Source organism: Symphodus melops, assembly GCF_947650265.1.
Source record: "Symphodus melops genome assembly, chromosome: 16".
Taxonomy (NCBI): domain Eukaryota; kingdom Metazoa; phylum Chordata; class Actinopteri; order Labriformes; family Labridae; genus Symphodus; species Symphodus melops.
The window spans coordinates 13,643,275-13,667,007 of NC_136706.1; the positions used below are offsets into that span (position 1 = coordinate 13,643,275).

A 23,733-nucleotide genomic window follows, 5' to 3' on the forward strand; every position below is an offset into this window, starting at 1 on the left:
TTTAGGTAACACATCAGTCTACACACTGTTTTCTTTTCTGGGAAGAATTCTTATCTGCCCAGTGCAGATTTAGGAACAAACTTTGGATGGGTGTTTTATTGAACCTTTGGTTCCCTGACGTTAAGCCTCTTTTTTTTTTTCCTTTTTTTTTTTTTTTTCTGTTTTCTGTTTACAATACAAAAACATAAAAAGTTCAGTTTGTCCAGAAAACGAGAGAAGAGAAGGTAGTGTCTGAGTGACTGCCGCTGAATAAGTAATTAAGGCAGCTATTGTTTAAAGGAATAGGTTGACATTTGTAGCTTTCCTCCTCTTCCACTCTTTTAGAAGGTGACGTGATCATCTTTAACTGTCAGCTGGAAAGGGAAATGAAATATTTCCCACCGGTTGTGCATGAGTCCGTGGAGTTGGTAATAAGAAGCTGGTGAAATCCATGTTTAAAACAACGGTCATGTCATTTATATTGGTCGCTGAACAAAACTGGGACGCTAAACTTGCATTCAATGCAACAACAGAAACTAACAAGTCAGAAGAAATGTTCACCTGAATGGATATCCAAGGTGTGTTTGAGGGCACTGAAAGGTCAGCTTTCATAATGCCTCCTTATGAATAAGCAGCATGTTAGGATGAAGTTCAGTGTAACACCTTGTAAACAGTAAAAGCAAAAAAAAAAAATAGCAGTAATGTAGATCTTTGTTAGACTTTTTTTTTTCTAGTTATGTTGATGAGTTATTACATTTGAAAAACAACACTGGGTTGTTTTTCCTCTTCAGGCCTTAACGAACCATTGAAATGAAACGGTGAGAAGAAGGAGCGCCTCTCCTCTCGATGTGCTCACGCTGCGTGTCTAAACTGAGGCTCTTAACAAAATGATGAGTGCTCTAAAACAAGACACTTAACTTTCAAACTGTTCGAAGCCAACAGTTTGAAGGGGGCTCTGTGCTATCCTAACAATGCTGGAAAACACCTGCTATCATAAAGTGCTTGTTGTTGATTTTCTCTCTCTCTGTAGCTTACAGATGAGACTTCTCATCTTAGTGTGAATGTGTGATTATAGATTCCATAAAGCTCCTGCTCTGTCTATATATAGATTTAGTGTGATTCCGTTTGTGCCTCCTGAAATGCTTCTGAGGCAAAATAGTTTGTTTTTTTTAATTGTCAGCTCGGGGTTGTGATCACTTGTTTCCGCTTCAACTCCAGCACACATGCTCTGACTTGCTGTGTAGCACTTTGAAGTTATCTTTTCAAACTAATGGTATGCTGTAGGATTTTGTTGGCTCTTGTGTTGTCAGTCTTTTTTGGATAGCAGCTCCAGATGCTGCTGCTGCTGCTGCTCTGTTGGGTTCATTTCTGCCCCCCCCCCCCCAAAAGAAAAAACAAAAAAAAATAAAAAACTGCCAAACAGTTCTACTAAACTGACACTTCGGAGGTTTTCTTTGCTCCTGACACATTTTAATTCTGTTTGTGTTCAGATGAGTTTAAGGGCCACTCGCTGCTCCAAGCTGCTCGAGAGGCTGACATGGCCAAGGCGAAGAAGACCCTCGCTCTGGAGATCATTAACTTCAAACACCCTCACACACACGAGACTGCACTGGTAAGAAACACACACACACACACACACACACACACACACACACACACACACACACACACACGTGTCTGTTCACATAAAGCATGGCTACTCAGCTTCTTTGTTCAGGGGGCCAAATTGTCAGAAAGTTAAGGAGCCCGGGGGGCCCAGACAAGCAATGCCCACCACAGGAGTAACTGAAGCACTTGATGGAATCGGAGCTTGGAAAAAGTTTGCAAAAGCCGTTTTTTTTATTTGTTTGTTTTGTTTTTTTCATTAACAGCTCAAGCTTGTGATAGGCTGCCAGCACGGAACCAAAGATGTTCTATTAAACAGGAGCGCTGTGCTGTTTTGAAAAATGTACTGTGACAACAATGACAGTCGTCCACAAGTTCTCCCCCATTTATTAGTGATTTATTTTTTTTATTGTACCGGTAAATAGAACTGAGTGGTGCACCGGCCAGTCTGATGTCACCCGCGGGCCAGAGTTGGACCTTGGCCCGCCAGTTGAAATAGGCCTGACATAAAGGTTCCTTCTCCAAATGATGTTTTTCTTTGTGTGTGTGTGTGTTTTTTTTTTTTTTTTTATAGCATTGTGCAGTTGCATCGCCACACCCAAAGAGGAAACAGGTGACGGAGCTGCTGTTGAGAAAAGGAGCCAATGTCAACGAGAAGAACAAAGAGTGAGTTTTCATCCGCTCATCCTCCCGACAAAGTCTGAGCATGATAATGTTTGTTTACAAACTGGTAAAACGTGCAGGTAATTGAAGCCCGGCATCTGTATTTGTGGAGGGAAGCGGCGACTAGTCTGTGTTCTAGTCTGTTTCTCTGTCTTTGTTTAGATAAGTGAAATTAATACAGACTGTAACAAACAAATGAGTTCAGCAGACGATCCTGTGCTCGAAGCAGAAACAACACGTTCTAACTACTGTGAACGGCAACCTTTCCCTCCTTCTCTGCAGTTTCATGACACCTCTCCATGTGGCCGCAGAGCGGGCTCACAACGACATCATGGAGGTGCTACAAAAACATGGTGCAAAGGTAAACCGTCTATATTTAGCTTATTTACAGTCTCGTATCTTCAGTCTGATCTTCATCCTCTTATTTATCTCATTAGTTCCACCGTAATCCTTCTTATATCCAAAAGTGCTTCCTATAATCATTTTGTAGATCTCTGTTTACATCCGTGTTCATATCGACACCTTGCTGTGTGATTATGATCAGCCATGTTTTTCATTGGCTGTTGGGGGCGTATTTTAATCTCATCCCCAACAAAAAGCAGTAAGTTTTTAAAATGTAGACGGTGTTTTAGACAACATTGAATCCAAGTATACAGTAAATGTCTGATCCAAACTTTTTTCTGCTGTGTGATTTGAATCTCAGCACCCACGAACAGTCATCGTCTGCCACTGTTTGACAAACCTTTTTCTGAGTCGCATTTATGTCAGTAGCGACATTTTTTTCCCCCCAAGTTTAACATCAGATTAGAGTTTGACTTCACTGTGGCTTACTTCAGGTGTATGAGTCCTAACAAGAAGCTGATTTTCCTGTGATTAACTTGGAATGAAAGGCTCTGAAGTTTAAAGAAATGACCTGAGAAACTTGGATGTGTACAAAATGTAAATGCAAGCTTTGTCAAGTCTTTCTCGAAGAGGAGCGGGTTTGCAGAAATTCAGTTGAATTATTGATTTTGTGTTTCAGGCAGTCGGGGAATTTAAATTCTGATTGGCTTTTATGAACATCAAGAAGGTTTTGTTGAAAAGTTGGAATGCTAGATCTTTATTTGACTGTTAGCTTTAATCTAGAGATCTGTTTCTACATTCAGACACATTTTGGTTTTCATGTAGACTGTGTATCCCACACACCCCAAAGCCTGCTGACACTTAATTGGTCAATAAAGCTCGGACTACAAACAGCAACAAGAACACTACCCCCCCCCCCCCCCCCCCCCAGGCAGAGTAAATCATGTTCATCCTCTAAAGTAAAGAAACACTATGTAGTAATGTGTTGACTCGTGATACAAGACCGTGTTTGTGTTTGCAGGTCAACGCCCTTGACACCCTGGGACAGACGGCGTTGCATCGCGCGGCGCTGGCGGGCCACCTTCAGACCTGCAGACTGTTGCTGGGATACGGGGCAGACGCCTCACTGGTGTCGCTGCAGGGCTTCACTGCTGCTCAAATGGGAAACGAAGCTGTTCAGCAAATACTCAACGGTACACCACCCCTTATGTGTGTGTGTGGGTGGATATGTGTGCAGATGTGTGAGAGCTTTTTTTTTTTGGTTGCTATGCACCAGTTGGATAACCTTGGATTGGATTTAAAGGTCAGTATTGGTACTGCCAGACTGGAGGTTCAGATGGGAAATCTCTTCTGAGTCAGTGCGAGCCAACTTATTTCTCCGTGGGGAGGGTCACTCCACACTTTTGGATATTTTGACTTTCATTGGTGACATCAACCCAGACTTGCCAGCCTTTTGGCTGTCCCTCTTTTTTTTCAGTTAAATAACCCACAGAAGGCTTAATCATCATATTTAGTATGAAGGTGTATCGATCTTCAGTCTCTGCAGCAAAGCATGCAGTTTGTCAAGCTCCTCCTTTAATCACAGCAGCTGTGTGCCAAACATACAACAAAACTTTTCTTTTCTTATTTTCTCTAAACTTTAACCCACGCATTATAATCTTAAACAGCGTTTGTCTGTTCCGTTTGCTGATTGTCGTGAAAGTCATTTTGAATTTCTTATGCGTTTCTGCATCTGCTCTGTAGAGAACGTCCCAGTGAGAAACTCCGATGTGGACTACAGACTTCTGGAAGCTGCGAAAGCTGGAGACCTGGACACTGTCAAGGTTTGTTTCTTTCACGATTTAGTCAGTCAATGATTTAAACACTGTCTTGCAAAGTTAATTAAATAAAAGTAATGTCTTTGTGTCTGTCCAGAACCAGAGGCAGTGTGCGTGTGTGCGTGTGCGTGTGTGCGTGTGTGCGTGTGTGTGTGTGTGTGTGTGTGTGTGTGTGTGTGTGTGTGTGTGTGTGTGTGTGTGTGTGTGTGTGTGTGTGTGTGTGTGTGTGTGTGTGTGTGTGTGTGTGTGTGTGTGTGTGTGTGTGTGTGTGTGTGTGTGTGTGTGTGTGTGTGTGTGTGCGCGCCTCAGTCATACAGTTATCTCTCCACTAGCAGATTAGTTTTCTCTTCTGACAATATCATATATCTTAAAAGCTGTGTGTCCAAATGTATTGCAGAGTGGAACAATTGGAACTAATCCATTTGCTCCTTGTTTTGGCAGCTCACTTGTAAAAATGGTCTTGGTAGTTTAGGGTTAACAGAAGAACACAATGTCTTCCCCTCCAAACAATCCATATTTATTCATTTGAAATAATTAAAAAAAAAAAAAAAAAAAGGTCTTGAGAAAAACAAGGTGGCCTTGGACACCAATCATGGGAAATGATTCACACAGAGGAATCATAAATCTTTTTAAGGTTTGAAATGAATCCCTCCCAGAATGATTGGCCCTATAATAGCTTTAACTGACTTTCAACAGACACCTCTTGTAGGCTTTAAAGGATATTTTTTTGTGTTTATACATTTTTAAAACCCGATCATGAAGCAGTGATGCACATTGAACATATTCTCCTACGTCACAGGCTTTTTGTAAATGATAATCCAGAAAGATGTTTGTGACTGGATTCAAAGCGTGTTGTGATTTTAACGTGACGCAAGTAAACATCTGTAACAATCGTCCCTCTGTTCGAGTCTTTCTATTGGTCTTCACACACACTTCTTTTTCCCATTGCCCTCAGTATAATCACAGTCATCATGTGCAGCTCACTGCGCTGCCACTGTTAGCACTTTGATTTGCACTGGGCCCACTCATGTTAAAAGTGTGGCGCTCGTGATGCACAGTAATATGCTCTCGGATAAAAACCACCCACCAAATGTCAGGACCTGGCAAGGCTCGCTAAAGAGTTTGACAGAAGTATTTTTGTGTTGAGTGAAAAATCTGTGTCTTTACCCGCAGAGACGCACAGCGATGGGGTTACCCAGATAAAGAGGGTCTGTCAGTGTCTGAAGTCTGACGGCAGGTTGGCAAAGGGTTTGTAGCAGAGCAGCAGACGATGAGCTCTGGTCTGGCTTTCTGTCAGACTCTTGTTACCTGAAACACACACATATACACACACACACATACACACACGGCCGTTCAGGGACTGGGGTTAACAGTCTGGCTGAGCGAGTGATTGACGTTTTGGGAAAAACAACACTCTGCACCGTCCCTGCCATCTGTTCAAATGACACCGATGGAGGCTATCACAGATTCCAGGTCACAGTGAGACAGATTTTATCCTTTAGGGACCTTTTCCAATTCATTCATTATTTGTGATTTTTTTTTTTTTTACCCCACAAACCGAAGTTCCAGCTCCGAAAAGGTTAACCCTTTACAAACCAATCAGTTTAAGAATGTCTTTACGATCAATGGATACTTTATTTACATGTCTGATGTTTTTAACTGCGCGTTAAAGACGCTTCTGCTCGCGATAGAAATCCCACTGCTGCTCTGCTCAGACTCTAACCTTTAGACTCTGTATCAATCTGCTGCTGCAATTTTTCTCTTTCCAGCCACAGCGGGGATTTTCTTTTCTCAGAGAGAGAAAAAAAAGCTTTGAAACTTCCTGTAAATGCTCTGATTACCACCAAACCGCAGACAACTACCACTACTGTTGTGAAAAATAGAGACGCCGTTATCAGGCGAAGAACCTGATGTTCTAGAAGCTGAGCTTATGCAGAGTAGCTAGCGGACCTTCATTCATCGTGTGGCCAGACATACAATACTGTTTGAATAAGTAACTGACAAGTTTTATTTTTTTCAAGCTTCAGCTACATTCAACTGACAATGGATGGAGGCTCACAATAGGCCTTATGAACATTGTTACTAGTCAGTTATCCAGTTTTAAAGTGCCCACATCACCAGGTGATACACCTGAGTGTTTATATATATATTATTTTTTTTCCAACAGGGCGAAACCAAAGAGGAATATTTTGTGTCTGTGCCTTTAATTCTCATTTCTCATAAGGACTGGAAGGATCAAAAGAAGATTAACAGACCGTTCAGTTGTTAAAATAGATCATGAATATGAATTTGCTTTAAATAAATGGATCGACTTAAAGGCGCAGCTCTACATTTTCTAAGCTTATATTACACCATTTCCTAAACTCTGTACGGTTATACATTAATAATGTGAAAGTGAAATGATGCAGCGCGCACAGACATTTGGCTTACATATTGAAAGAGGTGATGAATGTATTAGTTTTTTTTCGTGACAGCCCAATTCTCTGACTGTTTTCGTTTAGATTATGGTGGTCAGAGGAGAGAATAAATAGATGACCCCACTGACCTCACACCACAAGTCTCCACACACCAAAATTACTGGCTTTGGAAAAACAAACTAATTTCAGTGTAATTGTCGCCGTCAGCTTCAATCCAAGTTAATCTCCGCCTTCTCATTGTGTGGAGAATTGAAGTTCTGCTCGGCTGGTAAGGGAGAAGATTTTATTGTTTTTTCCCTGGAAGCACATCTTTCAAAAAGCAACTGCCTCAGCCTCAGTTGAAGTGAGGGATAATGGCCTGAAATTGAGGAATAAGTCTGCCAGCAGGATGTGTCATTACGCTTCCTGTAGAATAACTTCCACGGGGGCGATAAAAAGTAAACTTTAAAGTAAAGTCGCGGCCCCCCCCCCCCCACCACCCACCCGTGTCTTGTCTTTGTTCTGTTCTTAGGTGCAACTGTTTCTGAGACAACACTAGATCAGTTATTATCTGAGAACAGCAGGCATGCCGGTGTCTGTCTCAGTTCAGTAGACATGCATTTCTTTTCTCAGCTTCAGTTAATAACTTCAATATTGTTGCTATTGCTCCTCTTAGACCATCTTTTCCACATATTTCATTTCACTGACATATTTTTCATCATAAAAACCGGATGGGTGGGCAGATGAACAGTGCTACTCTGTGTTTTTTTGTTTTGGTTTTTTTTTCCCTCTTTTTGTTTCTCTACTCAGAACTACTGTTTATCTTGTTTGATGTTGCTTTGGCTGTTGGCAGCGGTTTTTAAGGGAATGAGGGAAAAAAAGAAAAGGTGATGCAATCTTTGAAGTCTAGGCTGATATATATCAGGGTGATTCATCATATCTTCTCGAGATTTCTCTTCAGGATATTTTGTTAGCCTTTGGGGAGGTGTATTTCTAGTTGTGAGACGCAGGCCATGATGTACAGTCATGCTTCGATTTAACAAACAGCAGCAGCAGCAGCTTGGTCGTGTTTCTGTGAAGGTGTGCAATATCACTTGAGTTGCTTTGATCTCGATGCTGATGTCATCACGCTCGCAAGGAGAAATACTTTTCAGCAGTCGAGAAGTTTCCTGTTTGCTATCATCTGCGTTGCGTTAGCATGCTAAATGTCCATGTGCACATAACATATTAATTCAATTCAATTTAAAAAAAACTTTATTTGTCCCCATGGGGCATTTCAATAGTACTCGTGGTGTTAGTGCTCATAGCAGTAGTACAGCTGAACTGATGTTTTTTTTTTTTTCTAAGGATCTGGTCAGAAGTAAATACTGACCTCATCCTGTAAGTTACTCAGATTCTTAAAAAACTGTCCTGAATTTGACATGAGTTTTGAATCATAATAATCACAGTAATCCACCTAAACCAGTGGTGTCCAAACTTTTTTTTTCTTGTGGGCCAAAATTGTCGCTCACAGGCCACAGGTTTTCTAAAAAAAAATTATTTAACTTTTTTTTAATATTTTAAATATTGAAAGGGACTTTTTGTCTTTTGACCTCTTCAAAAAATAATCTAAATACACAAAAACTCATTGCAGTGGGAAACTGTGTTCTATTTTTTTCGAAAGAACAGTCAGGCTTTTATAGATCGCCCTTACTAACATGAAAAAGAGATAAAATAAAGGAATCTGAATGTGGCCTCGGGCCAAAAAATTCAGATTCTTCGATTGAAGTCAAGGGACGCAAAAAAATCCCCTCAAGGGCCACAAATGGCCCCCGGGCCCCACTTTGGACACCCCTGACCTAAACCAATGAAGATATCTGATTTCAAATGGCCGACTGTATGTGAATCGTGGTTTTGCAGGAGAAAAAATCAGGGGTCATAATTGTTTGAATATCATGACAGTCAGTTGTTCTGTTTTTTTAGTTTTTTTTTCACTGAATCTGGCTAAAAACACTTATACACATCTAAGTTCTGACTGAAGAGCCTAAAGAGCGGACAGTCATTAAATGATATATGCAGCGCTGGAGCTTTAACTTTGTGAATCACTTTCACTTTTCTGACACTTGGAGAGGACTGTTAACATTTACAGCAGACACTCTTTGGGCTCTGGATCGACAGACCTCAGAATAGCACACACACCAAAGCAACAGACTCCTGCTTCCACGGTTCCGTGATGCATTTAAAAATAAATCTGGGCTACATGAAACCTCTCACTCACGCTGCAGGACTGGTTCTATTGGTGGAGGATAAAGAAAGGATGAATCAGTTGCATCAGCACAGCAAATATGATCTGATTTTAGTTCAACACTGTCCCACTGCTTCATCTATCCTCAACATTATGAGCTACATTTAAGAACAAGTCGAAATAATTTAAAAAGTAAAAAAAAAAAAAAAAAAAAAAAAAAAAAACTCTCTAACTGCAATGGTTCTGCTAAATAGAGACATTAAACAAGATGAAATTCGATGTGTTATCAGACTCGTCGACTTGTACAGTAGTAAATGCCTTTAACACTTGGGCATTAAAATAACTCTTATTATGATTATGCTCGATGAAAAACCTCTTGAAAATGACCCCATTTTCAAAATCTCACTTTTTAAAGCCTATAATGGAAACAGTTTTGAAATTAAATCTGGATTAACATTTCTATGTGATTGGCTCTGCAGCTAAAAGCTGTGATAAATTCTTTCTGCCCCCCCCTGTTAGTTCAGCTCTTTAACCGTGAAACAGATATTTTAATCTTCCCTTTTTGTCTCTGTCTCTCTCTCTCTCTCTCACTCTCTCTCTCCAGTCGCTGTGCACGGCTCAGAATGTGAATTGTAGAGACCTCGAAGGACGACACTCCACTCCTCTTCACTTCGCTGCTGGCTACAATCGAGTGTCCGTGGTGGAGTACCTGCTGCACCACGGGGCGGATGTACACGCAAAGGACAAAGGGTGTGACGCTTACGCTGTTCCTTTAGTTTTTGTAAAAAAAAAAAATAAAAATCAAAGTATCAATTACACATGATGCTTCATTTTGTTTCTGTCTCTTTCGCAGTGGTCTGGTCCCTCTCCACAACGCCTGTTCGTACGGTCACTACGAGGTGGCAGAGCTGCTGGTCAGGCACGGCGCCTCAGTCAACGTGGCAGACTTGTGGAAGTTCACGCCGCTCCACGAAGCTGCAGCGAAGGGCAAATACGAGATCTGCAAACTGCTGCTCAAGGTTAGACCTTGCGTCTTTCTCCTCACCGTATGCCGAGCAAACTTCGGCGCCACCAATGCGTGATCAATTCATGATCAAGCAAAACTCTTAACGGTAGTCATTTCCACGAAGATCAGACGGGAGCGATAGTTTTAGAGGCGAGGCTTAATGGAATCAAATCTTTTCTTCTCAACACAAATCAAAGCAAGTTTGAAGGAGCGGAGGCTTTCACCCACACCATCCAATGATAAGTTACAGAGTCATTTCTCCTACTACAGTAATACTTTCCAAAACTCTCCTGACAGTATGACATGTTTCCTCTGTTGCTTCTTTGACTCGTCATAAATCCTCACCAATCCAGCCTTTGTTCCTTCTCCCTTTGGAATTGGACCGAAGTCTTAAGAAGTAAGGGATTATTTGTCAAGTTGAATCAGGTTATTGAATTGTGTAACAATATGATCTGTTGCTAATGTAATCAATGACAAATAGAGTCAATGTTAGTCAACCTGCTCACTTCTACAGTCCACGTCTCCAAATTATCCTACGACTCGAGCTCATACGCAAATCTTTCCCTTGAAGGTACGACTTGTCGTCACGACGATGATGATGATGATGATGATGATGTCGAGGCGCTTTCTCGCTGATTGTCTCGAGATCAAATGAGTCCTGTGAAATGTGGCAGTGTAACAGCTGAATGTGTGTTGTTTTTTTTGTTTTTTTTATCACCTCCAGACAAGTCAGTTCAGCGCTCTGCTGGTACCATATGGGGACGCATAAATTATTCTCAGATCGACACTGTTGAATTCACGCACATATGCAGGAGAATATACACCAAACCAAGCACAGACAAAAAAAAAATCTGTCCTACTTTAAGACTTAATATTCAGAAAGTCTTCTCTGTAAGTGCACGCTGCTTTCAGCATTTCGAGCAGTCGGTACAAGATGCACCAGGGAAATAAAAACCTGAATAATAACATTTTGAATAATCACAACAGAAGGATTTTACAATAACAACATTACGTTTTATACAACAACAACGGGAGAAGTAAACGTTATTGTTTCACGGCCCATTAAATATTGTAATAAAAAGCGTATGAAGCAAACAAAAAAAAAAAAAAAAAAAGAAGGAATGTGCAGTGAGGTTGTGCAACAGGATAACTTTTTGGGAGCAGGACAAGGTCAGGGCCTGACAAACTAGGAAACAGGAAGTGCTGCACGCAACAGTTCGCACCAGCAAACTTGCAGCTTTGAAGCTGAGTGCATTTGAGCAGTGCTGCCGGTATCAAAGCAAAAGTGTGATGATGCTGCGGGCGCGAATGGATGTGCTGTTTGGTGGTGTGGAGCTGCTGGGAGGACAGTTCTGGTTGAGCGGACGGTGCAGTAGGAGGGTGATGTTTTAAGGTAGGAGACAGCTCAGCTCAGTGGGGGTGAATTTTTTAAAAAAAAAAACAGTTTTTCATTCTTACTTTGTATTTGTGCAGAGCGCTAAAAAGCTCTATCTGTGTTTCTCTGCTTTTTCAATGTGCACATGAAAGGGAGTGCAGACAAACTAAAGCACTTAGGAAAAGGAAAGGATTGAGCATGCCAAGCTCAGGTGGAGAAGTACCACTGAGGGAAAAAAAGACGCAAAATCCTGCATTGGACTGAGACTCAAGCAGAACCGTGACATATAATATATAAAATAATATAAGAGATGTTCCGAAAAGCCAACAGCGGGGCCATCTTTTCATTACCTTTCACAAGATCGGCTCGGGCTAAATGATGTTTTAAAAGGTTTACAATGTTTTCTTTCATCGCAAATAATATATCGAATAAATAAGTTTTGGATCGTAAAATCCAAATGGGCTTTAAAAATACAGAACAAAACCACGTGACCATTTAATTCACATTCAATATTTAGGTTTATTACATCCCATGCGTCTCTTTGTTTGTTCCTGTGTTAACTATTCCTCACACTGCAGCACACTGAGCTCCTGCAGCAGAACTTTACATTCACCGCTGATGAAGTTTGTTCTCTGTTAGGAGTCTGACGACGCCATTTTCAGCTCCATGACCTTTTTTTTTTTTTTTGTAAATGGACATTAGTTGGCGGTTGCCTACGCTAACTGGGAACAACAGGCACAATTTAGGAACGCAGAGCGATGGAACACGTCAGTCATTTAAGAACACGCTGATGAAGCTGTCAGAGTCTCATAGAACTCGTCTTCAGAACAACTTCAGATGTGAACGTTTTAAAGAAGACGTCTGTGAATGACCCGTTGTGTCCTTTTCTTGAGTAATCATTTAACTTAATTTATCAACTGTCTATTATAGTATTGATTTGCTCGTCTCCTCACACACACACATATCAGTTATAGATGAAAACACATTTAGTTTTGCATTTCTTTTCTGCTTTCTTGGAACTTGAATTAAATGGAAAGGAAAAGGAAATGTGACTATTGAAAAAAAATTCAAGCCGTTTAAATTTTTTTTTTTTGATGTTTAAAGAATTTGAATGAATTAGAAGTTCAGTGAATCAGTAGTGAATAGGATAATGACTTTCAGCCTTACAGTGGCAGGTAAGACTTGCAGCCTTGCCTGCCGTCGTGTCGCGTCAGCTTCACACCAGGCTTCGTTCAACACCAGTGGAGACTGGACTTCGTACGGGTGATCGTTCCAGAGGCTTTGACAGCTCCTCTGGGTTCTTGACCCTTTAACAAAACACCCATCTGTAGTCGTTAACTTGAGGCAGGAAAGGAAGTCCAGTCCTTATGAAGACCTGTTGTCCTGTCATCGGTCAGCACATGTCCAAGAGCACCATCTGCCTCAGCAGCTTCGCTCGTGTTCATCCAACAGAAGGCTTGCCTCATGTCAGTAGGAGTTCATCCAAAGTGATTAGTCATCTTTGTCTGAAGTAACCTCATTGACAGACTTCATTTTTTCCCTTCAGAGCGTGGGAAGCAAATCGATCTTTGCGCTGCCTGTTAAATTCAGCATGTCAGGGCTGATGTTAGAGGCTGTACCCGTGACCTCGGTTTTACTATCACGTATGTAGCTGCAGCGGAAACGCGTTTCTTATCGTGGCTTTGTGAACCGAGCACACAAATCTCAATAAGTGCCCTCAAAACAGCCTCGTAGTTGAGAGACATGAGGGGCTGCCTCAGGGCGCACTTTCACTGAGTCTGAGGCACAGGCAGATGATCGATCGTTGGAGGAGGCGGGGAGGTTCGGCGTTTTTCACTCTGTAGTTAGAACATCTCAAAGTTGTTGGATTTTGGTTACATTTGAGCCTGTGTTTGTGATTCTTCTATACAAATGGTGATGCCCTCATTTCCCCTTCAACTCTCTCTCTCTCTCACACACACACACACACACACAATATCAGAGTGTTCCCGCGCTTTGGTGTTAATCTGCCATGGCCTCAGGATCTAACCGTTCCCTCTTTTTGCATAAACTATTCCAGAGTTCAGCATTAAGGTTCTCCTTTGTCTGCTCTGTGTTGTCAACTTTCTGTTGTCCCTGTTTTGTTTTATTTTGTGTTGGATTTGTGCTCACAATTAAACACTGCTGCGTTTGCTTGCAGCGTTGTGCAAAATTCTGAAAGGGTCTTACGGGAAGCACAAAATGCGTATTAACATTATCTAAAAAGAAGTGCAGGAACATACAGAATTGATTCTTAATTACAGAAGAGTCTAACGTGTGAGAGCTTGGCACAGAATGTGTGAACTCACATGACTCCTGATGTTGGCAGGATGGATGATCCTCCTGCACGAACAGTACAACGTCTTCCTGTTTGAATGAAATTCCAGCTTCTGTGGGGGACTTTCTTTTATTCGTTAGCACATTGTGTGTGTCACTTTGCACAATAAAAAAAACTGCCTATACATTTAATAAGGTTTCTATTGTGCCCAGATAACGAATCCTAATGACCTTTTTCGTCCTGTATAGCCCTGTTTCCACACAGCAGTCAGGTACGGATCGGCACAGTTTGGTACGGTTTAGTTCGATTTAAGCCCGATCCCGTTTGCGTTTCCACAGCCACCCGTGCCCTCTTTGGTAGGTGCCGTTTAAGCCAATAGCCGCAATGTAAATAGCGTCGTATGATAGCAGCTAACAGCTAACCGCTAACTAATAAATTCAACAAAGGAGAAAAACGCTACACAAACAAAACCAACGCTGAGAGACATCCAGCAGTTCATCTACTCTGTCACTGGCAGGTGACTCTTTATTATAAAAACTCAATCAAGCTTTGTTTCAGAGAAGGCTGTGTGCCACGAGGAGAAATACAGACGTAAACAATCAGCTGTGTATTACAGTCAATGGTTTAAACACGGCGGAGTTTTGTTTGCCGACGTAACACAGGAAGTGACAATTCTTTCAACTAATCAACGGACTGCAGAGTTTAGCTCCACCTTTTCTGGTCGGCTCCACATTCTTGGCACCCCAACGGAAGGGTCCCAAAAAGTGGGACGGTACTGATTGGTTATTTGGGAATCTGAAACCCGCTGAAACAAAGATCATCAACATAAACAAAACGAAATACAGTGAAAGGCTTTCGCTTCCAATGAGTCCAACATTTTATGAGTCGTGAAAGAATTTGGGTTCTGAAATTACTCACTGCTATAAATGGAAAGACTTTAGGCTATAACCAAAAAGAAGAGGAACAAAACCTACGTGTTTTTAAATGTAAATATCCCCAATCATAGCTTAAATGGGTCTCCATTCCAACTTCCTGGATAGAGAATAAATTAACATGAGAATATGATTGGACCAGCAGCAGAGAGATAATAGAAAAAGAGAAGTAGGGCAGACAATCTGAACATGAAGAGACACGTTGAAAATGAAAATACAGCTGTGAGAGAGGTATAACGGACAGTTTCAGGCCAACAGTGGATACCCAGTGGAGGGGTCGCACAACATCCCATTTTAATGAGTGGGATTTCAAAAAACTTCCAATGAAATGACAAGTTATGGCGGTACCTTACAGACAGTCGGGCAATGAAAATGTCTCCCCTCCTCCCCCCCTCCCCATCCCCGGGGTATATGGTGTTTTCCACTTCACTGGATGTCCTGTCCTCACCTCTCTACCTCCTTCTCGTCTCCTTCTCTCCTCTTCTCTCTGGTGAATTACCTTCATCCACTTCTCACTCGTCATTTGTCATCGTCGGTTCCTCATCTGAGTGAAACGTTTCCACTGGGGTTTAAACAATGAGGGCTTTTGAGGTTTGATGCTTTTTAGACGAAAGGCTCAGTTTTTTTTTTTTCATCCAACGTTCCAGTCTTTACATTTGGTATTGATAATTGTGTGGTTTGGTTGCACACATGTTTTTTTTTTTCTTCTTCAAAAGGTCAGCCTGTACGGATAAACATGGACATTTACAGAACCTTTCATCCGTCCCCTTCCTTCTTCCCTCCACACTAACCTGTCCCGTTTTTTTTCGCCGTCCTCCCTGCAGCACGGAGCAGACCCCACCAAGAAGAACAGAGACGGGAACACGTCTCTCGACCTGGTGAAGGACGGAGACACGGACATTCAGGACCTTCTGAGAGGAGACGCCGCACTTCTCGATGCTGCAAAGAAAGGCTGCCTGGCAAGGGTGCAGAAGTTGTGCAGCCCCGACAACATCAACTGTCGGGACACACAGGGACGCAACTCAACCCCTCTGCACCTCGCAGGTAAAATGCATTTGGTAACGTCAAACGTCAAGTTGTGGACAAAGATGTTTGAAGACACATTCAAAGGTTTGTTTTTTAAAGCTCCTTTTATGTACACATTGAGGATCAGGCCATATGTTATTAGGTTCTGTTTGTAGCCATTTAAGCTACTATGAAAATTGTACATTTGCTGCTACTGAAACTCTGTCTGTAACCCCCCCCCCCTCCCCCCTCCTGGGGTTATGGCTAAGTGCAGAGCCAAGCACAAGATAAAAACTCATCCTGACAGCTCATGTCTTGAGAGCAAGAACACCCTGACACAGAAAGGAGCGCATATTAGCAATTCATTTCATGATTTTTTTTTTCTTTGTTTGCACTGCAAAAAAAAAAAAAAAAAAAAACATCTTCCAGGATAAAGCATGAGCTCGATTCACATGACATCCATGAAAACAGGAAGCTCAGTCGACGTGATTATTCAAATAACACAGTGTTACATGTTTGTTTTTATGATAAGCATACACACAGGTTCATTTGTTTCAATAAACCGTACAAAATGTTCGCTAGGAAAAAATATGAACGCATCAAAGAGAAACAGTGAAAATACAAAACACTGCAGAAGAAGAATTGTGATGAGGTAACGGCAAACAAGCAGTCTGTCTTTGTAAAGGTTTTACAAAGGAGCTGTTTGTGGGTGTTTGCTGGTTAAGACATTATGCTTTCAAAAAGACCATAAAAGTACTTGTATGTAAATGATATGCTAATTGAACACTTATTGTCTCTTTTGACTTCATGACTTAAGAGCTGAAGTGTTCTGCATTGACCTTCAAACTTATTGAACTTTTGAAGAGTTACTGCAGGTGCACAAACAAAAACTCATCTAATTATACGGGATCTGTGATCAAGATAACATCAGCTGCAGAGATAACAGGAGAGATATGTACAGTACTGTTCAGCTCCAACGCTTTACACACACAACACACACACACACACACAACCTGCACTAATACGAACACACATTTACATCCCACGCAAACACCCCCGTCCCACCCCAACACACACACACACACACACACACACACACACACACATTAGATGAGATTCAAAACAGGATTTAAACATGTTGGCTTCATATTGTTTTATTCCATCCTGCTTTTGTTCTCATGGGCACACGTTCTGACAACAGCATCATCGGTTGGTTGTTCCTTGGCTCACACGGTTTCATTAAGGCCAAGGTTAAAAGGTTTGAGATTTCCAAAACTCATCCAACGACGTCAGAGTCGGAGGTTAACAGGGTGAAGAGGGAGAGACAGTGAGATGAGAAATAGATGAACTGGCAGCGTCGAACGTTATTTTAATGCAACATAAACTATAGAATACATTAACAATATTGTCTTATCCCATGTCTGCTTTGAAAATATAAAGATATATCTTTAAAAAACTTGATGTATCGTCCAGCCCTCGTACATCTGTGTCTGAGTGGAATCAGTGAAATACTGATGGATACTCTGCATAGACGTTATACAAGCTCAATTCCATTAAGTGTCTTTCGGTTCACTTTAAGTCTCTTCATTCAAAGAGAATGTCATGCCGGACTTTTTGATCAAGTGTCTCTTAATTCTCAAATATGTTGCCGTATGAGTGGAAACTTTTAAAGTTCAGAAAGTACTCAAACATTCTGAAGAGGTTTTTTTTTTTCTCTTATACATCAGACCACTTAGGCTCACTCCTACACCCGCTCTGCCTTCATGTACTTGTTCATAAACGGGAAGATGATGACACGCTGTCATGCTGCGCCTTGTGTAGGCCCACGTGTCTCTTTCCTCCTCGCTTTATTTCCTCCTGTCATGTAACCTGACTACATTGTCTCCTCTCCGCTCTTCTAAGTATCCGTCATTCACTGTCTTTTTCTCTCCGTCCTTCGTTCAACCCAACATCTCCACACCTCTCTCTCTCTCTCTCTCTCTCTCTCTCTCTCTCTCTCTCTCTCTCTCTCTCTCTCTCTCTCTCTCTCTCTCTCTCTCTCTCTCTCTCTCTCTCTCTCTCTCTCTCTCTCTCTCTCTCTCTCTCTCTCTCTCTCTCTCTCTCTCTCTCTCTCTCTATAGCCGGATATAACAACCTGGAGGTAGCAGAGTATCTGCTGGAACACGGAGCCGATGTGAACGCACAGGACAAAGGAGGGCTGATACCTTTACACAATGCTGCCTCATACGGGGTGAGACGCACACACACACACACACACACACACTCACACACTCACAGAGTTCAGATCACAAGTGCAGTTCAGAGATGAGATGCCTTTTTTTATTCCTTTTGAACATCTCATACATGATCCAGTCCTACCTTCAACTCTTGAACTTGGTGCTTTGAACTCATGATTACATTTCTCTGAATTATTAACAATTCACACGAAACCCAGCGCAGAAATGTGCTTTTGTTTATTTCTATCTTCGGTCAGTGTCAAGAAGTCGTCTGAAACCTGAGGTGACAGGCTTTGACGTCCACAGAGACTGAAAATCTGCCACACCTGCAGATGTTTGTTTTGTCTTTTTCTCTCACCACTTACGTTGGATCACTCTTCCTTGTTTTTACATTTTATCTCCACCTGTAAAATACTCTTTTTATTATCACTTTATTTTTATTATTTTAATCTCAGATCCTCTTAATAAGCGCATAAAGCCAGACTTTTTCTTCTCCTGGAGTGAGGGGTTTTCTCTCTCCCTCATTTTTTTTTACTTGCTGCATTCTGCTACCTATGGAGCCATGAAACACACGTCTGAATGAAAACTTGATGAGCTCTGCGTTTCAGAAACACACACACACACACATTTAAGCTTCTCCCGACGGCGCTCCGAAAACAAGCGACACTGTGTTTGATGCAGTGACAGGAGCTGGAGACAGATGATGGAGAGAAAAGAAACAGGGAAAGGAGGCGGTAAAGGACTGTTGGGGAAACAAAAACCATGATGTAGTTAATAATTTACACTCAAATCAAAAATGTTCACACATCCCATTTTCATTTTTTGACTCCCTAGACTTGGCACATTTGATCATTTTTAAATGTTCCTGTCATCTCTCTGCTCGTTTGAATCTCTCCTCTCCGACTGCTGTCCTTTCCATCTCTTCTCTTCCTTTTTCTCACCTCTCTCTCCATCATGGACAACACTCACCACCCTCTGCACAGCACCTTCACCGGGCAGAGGAGCATGTTCAGTGACAGACTGCTGTCACAGTCATGCTCCACGGACAGACTCAAGAACTCTGTTGTCCCCCTGGCCATAAGACTGTACAACACTTCACTGTCACGGCAGGGGAGAAGCACACATTGAATCCTGGACTCGTTTTTTATCTTACTTTTTTCTCACTTCTCATCTGCACTGCTGGACACTTTAATGCATATTGATAGTCACTTTACTGAGCACTGGTCACCTTAATGATAATCACCCCAATTATGTCTGGTTTCACCCGACTGTGTTGTTGTGCTCCACCTGTAAGGGTTGACATGATCACACTAATCAGGTCTGGTTTCACTCTATTGTCTTTGACACTTAATGCTAATCTGCTCCTTAATAGTTGGGCACTTTAATGATAATCACCATAATCACTCCTGGTTTCACCTTATTGTTTTGGACACTTAATGCTGGTTTCACCTTATTGTTTTGGATACTTAATGCTAATCATTGCTCCTTCATCTTGCTGAACACTTTAATGACTCAACCTGCACTTTAATCTGCATCCCTAACTGTCTGCATTGACTGTTTAATGTCTGTTCTCACACCTGTTTCTAAGGCTCTTAACTGTTTACAGGTCTCTTTTAATCAGCACATGTGTTTTTTCTCTCCTTCACGGGTTATGTACATATATGCTATATAAGCATACCGTAATTCTAATGTTAATGCTAATGTTAACTGCACAGGTTTATTCTGTAATTATGTTTACTCTTAGTCACATAGGGGGCTTCTAAATCTTGTTTGGGGGATTATTGTATACAGAGGGGAGGAGGGACAGCGGGTGTGTATTGTAACTAATGTCTTGTGTCCTGCTTGTCTTGTATACTGCTACTGGATGCCTTGAATTTCCCACGGGATCAATAAAGTATCTATCTATTTCTCTCTTTTCTGCCGTTTAGCACGTGGACATAGCCGCCCTGTTGATCAAGTACAACACGTGCGTTAACGCCACGGACAAGTGGGCGTTCACACCCTTGCACGAAGCTGCGCAGAAGGGGCGGACACAGCTCTGTGCTCTGCTATTGGCCCATGGAGCGGATCCTACGATGAAAAACCAGGAGGGGCAGACGCCGCTGGACTTGGCAACGGTACGGAAGTTTCCAAGTTGGTCCTCGTTTTCTTTCATATCAGGGGTTTCGAGTCAGCACATGGCAGTATCGTTAGCTCCAATTGAACGGTTCTAGCTAAGTATGTAGAAGTGAAGGAAAGTTTGCTGATTCTCAAAAGTGGAACAAGGAGTTTCCAAACTCCTTGCACCCTAATGAGGCTTCCTAACAAGCCTCCTAATAGGCTTCTCATTTGACTGTAGGTACCAACGTTTGAGTGTCTCCCCAAGAGAACAGGAAGTGACTGCAGCTGACATCCACAGTCAGCAGTCAAAAGAGCAGCATGTGACGAGGCCCCCACACGAGTCCATCATTCTGTCACAAATGAGATATTAGTTCAATGGGGTCTGCTGAAAGCTCTGTGCGAGCATTGTCTGTGACAAATGATGCAGTTTGTTAAAAACTGGAGAAAAGTATCATCAAATTTCGCCTCGCAAGTGACAGATTGAAAGCACCCGAGAAAAGAACCTCAATAATCACGCTGCTCCATCCAAGTGTATTAAACAAAGAGCTGAGAAATAATTGTTTCTGACGCTAATTTACAGTGGCGGCTTAGTTTGTTTTTTTGGTTTTTTTATTCAGTTGATGGTAAGCATTATATGGTAATGTTCCTATGCACCGTGCAAATTAGACAAAGGAATGTAAAATTAAGAAACCTTAAAGTAAGACTGTGCAACTTTCTGAAAGAAAAAAACATTAATAAATTCGATAGCAAATGAAAATGTTTTTATTCATAAGATGACGTAGCTTCGATGCTAAACTCTCACACACTCCTGGCTTTTGCTTCTCAAGTCTTTGTGGGTGTGGTGAGACCTGGAGCTGTAGTCAGCTGCCACGTTACCTTATCATGTTAAACAGATTAGTCCATCATTTTAACGCCCCTAAACTCACGTGTGCCAAAGCATTGTGATGACCTGTTTTTGTGGAGAATCATACAATTCATCGGTCTCGTTCTTTCCATCTTTTTGTTTGTTGTAGGCTGATGACATTCGAGCATTATTGATTGATGCCATGCCTCCAGATGCCCTGCCGAGCTGTTTGAAGCCCCAGGCCACTGTGGTGAGACTCCACACATGTTTACATCAGTATAGACACGAAGCCTTTGAGCTGAAACTTCCCCCTGTGCTGGTCAAATTCTTGTTTTGCAATAAGAAGATAAAAAGAACTGCAAAGGCCTGAGTTGACGTTGATGCTCTGAAATCGTCTAATATGTCAGTCTGAGTTGAAGCATCAAAACGGTTTTAAGGTGTAAGTGTCAAAGATTGATATGTTCGAGCTTTCATTTCGTTTCATGAGTCGTGATGCGCAACACAATGAAGCTTGGGACCTTTACAGAGTTATTCCTCTTCCTCTTCCACTCTCAGGTCAGCGCGAGTGTGGTGAGCACAGGTGCGTCAGGGGGCGTGGTCATCTCTCCCTCTCCGTCACCATCGTGCCTGTCTGCAGCTAGCAGCATAGACAACCTGACCACAACCATCAGTGACATCACTGTGGGCGGGGCCACTGGACCAGCAGATGGAGCGTCTGGGTCTGAGAGGAAAGAGGGAGAAAGTACGTACAAAGAAACACAGTTCTGATTAGTCCAATGTGGGGTGTGCAAAAAGCTGCAGTTCCTCAAGTGTCCACTAGAGGCTGGCTGAAAAAGCCAAGGTGTTTTTCAATTTTTACAGCAGAAGTAAAACATCTTTGCAGCTCATTTATTAACTTTGTTAGGGGCTCAATTTGTACAGTTACTCATCTGTTTTGATTACAGTAAGAATTATACAGCAGTTAGCTTAGCTTTGTGACGTAGCTGATTGATTTACATGTGGTTGCATTCTAGCTGTTTGTCATGAGACTTAACAACCGCACCAGCTCCACTTCGCGCGTTTCTCGTTGTCACGAAAGGGACAATCAGGGACAGATTTTTCCAAACTGTTTCATTAGTGCCTCATCAGAAGCCGAAAGGGTGACTCCACTGAGACTATGTGTATGTTTTGTACAGTCTTTAATGTACTCAGCTACTCCTCTCTTATCCTGCTGACATCACTGTGTCTCTGCAGCTCTGCTCGACATGACCATCAACCAGTTCCTGAAGAGTTTGGGGCTGGAACACCTCCGAGAAATCTTCCAGCGGGAACAGGTACTATCACATTTTTAAAGCGTTTGGTAGAAATCAAACATTTTTCCTAAGTGGTCAAAACAGGGAAGATTGAAAAAGGTCTATAGAGATCATAAAGTGATTTTTTTTAATTAATTTTTATTTTTTATTTTAAGTAATGTCTTTTTATTTAAAAACGGAAAAGTTGTATTACCGTAAATTCCGGACTATAAGCCGCTACTTTTTTCTCACACTTCGAGCACTGCGGCTTCTACTCCGGTGCGGCTAATGCATGGATTTTTTATGGGGGACAATGAGCTTGTGCCGCAAAAACATTTGACTTCGTCACGTCGGATCTTAATATCAGTCATTTTGCGCTTCATGCACGCACCCTCATGATGGAAAACACACGGAGAAATACATATGATGCAGCTTTCAAGTTAAAGGCGATCGACCTGGCTGTCAAAGAAGCTAACAGAGCTGCTGCACGTTAAGATGACACTGACAGCGACAACAGAGACTGAGGAAGTGAGTAATGAAGTCATTCTGAGGCAGTGAATGGATGGACTTTTTCTTGTGAAATATATTACGGTCATCTTTTTCATTAGCCGTGTTACAGACACCGTCGGCTAGGCTTCGTATTGTAACGGTTCATGTTGTAAAGTCAGTAGTTGATAATGTGTTCATAATTCCGATTATGTGGAGAGTCAGTGAATGCACCAGCGAGAACGTGTTGAGTGGCTGTATGAGAGAACGTTGGGTGAGAGAGTTGGATTGTTGCGGCAAGTTATGTGTTGCTCTCTGACGCTACAGTATTTGCGGATGTTACCGGTAGCCTACGTCTGTGTAAATAGCTCTTGTTATAGCGTGGACACCTGCGGCTTATAATCAAGTGCGGCTTATATATGTACAAATACATTTATTTACTTATTTTTAGCCGGTGCGGCTTATATCCAGGTGCGCTCAATAGTACGGAATTTACGGTAATCTTTTTTTGACTTGTGTTTTTTTTTTTCATCATGTCTCGCTTTCTAAGGTCTTGTTAAAAAAGGTCAGTTTGAAGCCGCCCTATCCTTGTTGCTTTAGGGTTATTGCAGTGGTTCTGTTTGGTTTCTTTCACTTGAATGGTTCACTTAAAATCATCAACAGGTGGAACACCATACCAACTCAAACATCCATGTGCCTGTGAGAGACATCGATGTTTTGAATGAAGTTCAGTTTTTTTTTTTTTTTTCGAACAGTCTAGGGCTTGTTTTGACGAGATCTGTGTCCAGATACTTTAAAATTCCCATCAGCCCCAGCTGTAGCTCTGCCAGTTCATAAACGCTGGAATCATAGTGAAGCCTTACTCTTATGTAAAAATGAACCTCTAATATGAAAAACATTGACAGTTACTGTATCGAATGAAGTGGAAAGAATAAGATAGTAAGAAGGGACGATGTAGACAGAAGAGGCAGCGAGTTGGATGGATTGAGAGAAACCGATAGAGATGGCTTTGGGGCGGAAAGATATAGAAAATAGGGGGAGAGACGAGGAGACCGACGGGTTGTGAGAGAGACGAGGAAACACAGAGACGGACGTTTAGAGAGTGAAAGGTGACAGCGGGCAAACGGCTAAACGTAAATGGCAGACTGGGAGCAGAACAGAGGATGTGTGTTTGTC

At 41.9% G+C, this 23,733-nt stretch overlaps 1 protein-coding gene across 1 annotated transcript in view; it reads left to right on the forward strand.

Annotated features, from left to right (window-relative positions):
• The window catches only part of LOC306837471 (poly [ADP-ribose] polymerase tankyrase-1), a 79,453-nt gene that overhangs the window by 43,427 nt on the left and 12,293 nt on the right, over positions 1 to 23,733 (forward strand). Inside the window, exons 6-18 of the mRNA XM_079365169.1 lie at positions 1,470 to 1,591; positions 2,159 to 2,250; positions 2,530 to 2,608; positions 3,611 to 3,782; positions 4,333 to 4,412; positions 9,631 to 9,776; positions 9,880 to 10,045; positions 15,460 to 15,679; positions 17,761 to 17,870; positions 19,785 to 19,973; positions 20,970 to 21,050; positions 21,356 to 21,542; positions 22,034 to 22,113. Of these exons, the coding sequence (XP_079221295.1) occupies positions 1,470 to 1,591; positions 2,159 to 2,250; positions 2,530 to 2,608; positions 3,611 to 3,782; positions 4,333 to 4,412; positions 9,631 to 9,776; positions 9,880 to 10,045; positions 15,460 to 15,679; positions 17,761 to 17,870; positions 19,785 to 19,973; positions 20,970 to 21,050; positions 21,356 to 21,542; positions 22,034 to 22,113 (1,724 nt within the window). The remainder of the gene's footprint in view (positions 1 to 1,469; positions 1,592 to 2,158; positions 2,251 to 2,529; positions 2,609 to 3,610; positions 3,783 to 4,332; positions 4,413 to 9,630; positions 9,777 to 9,879; positions 10,046 to 15,459; positions 15,680 to 17,760; positions 17,871 to 19,784; positions 19,974 to 20,969; positions 21,051 to 21,355; positions 21,543 to 22,033; positions 22,114 to 23,733) is intronic.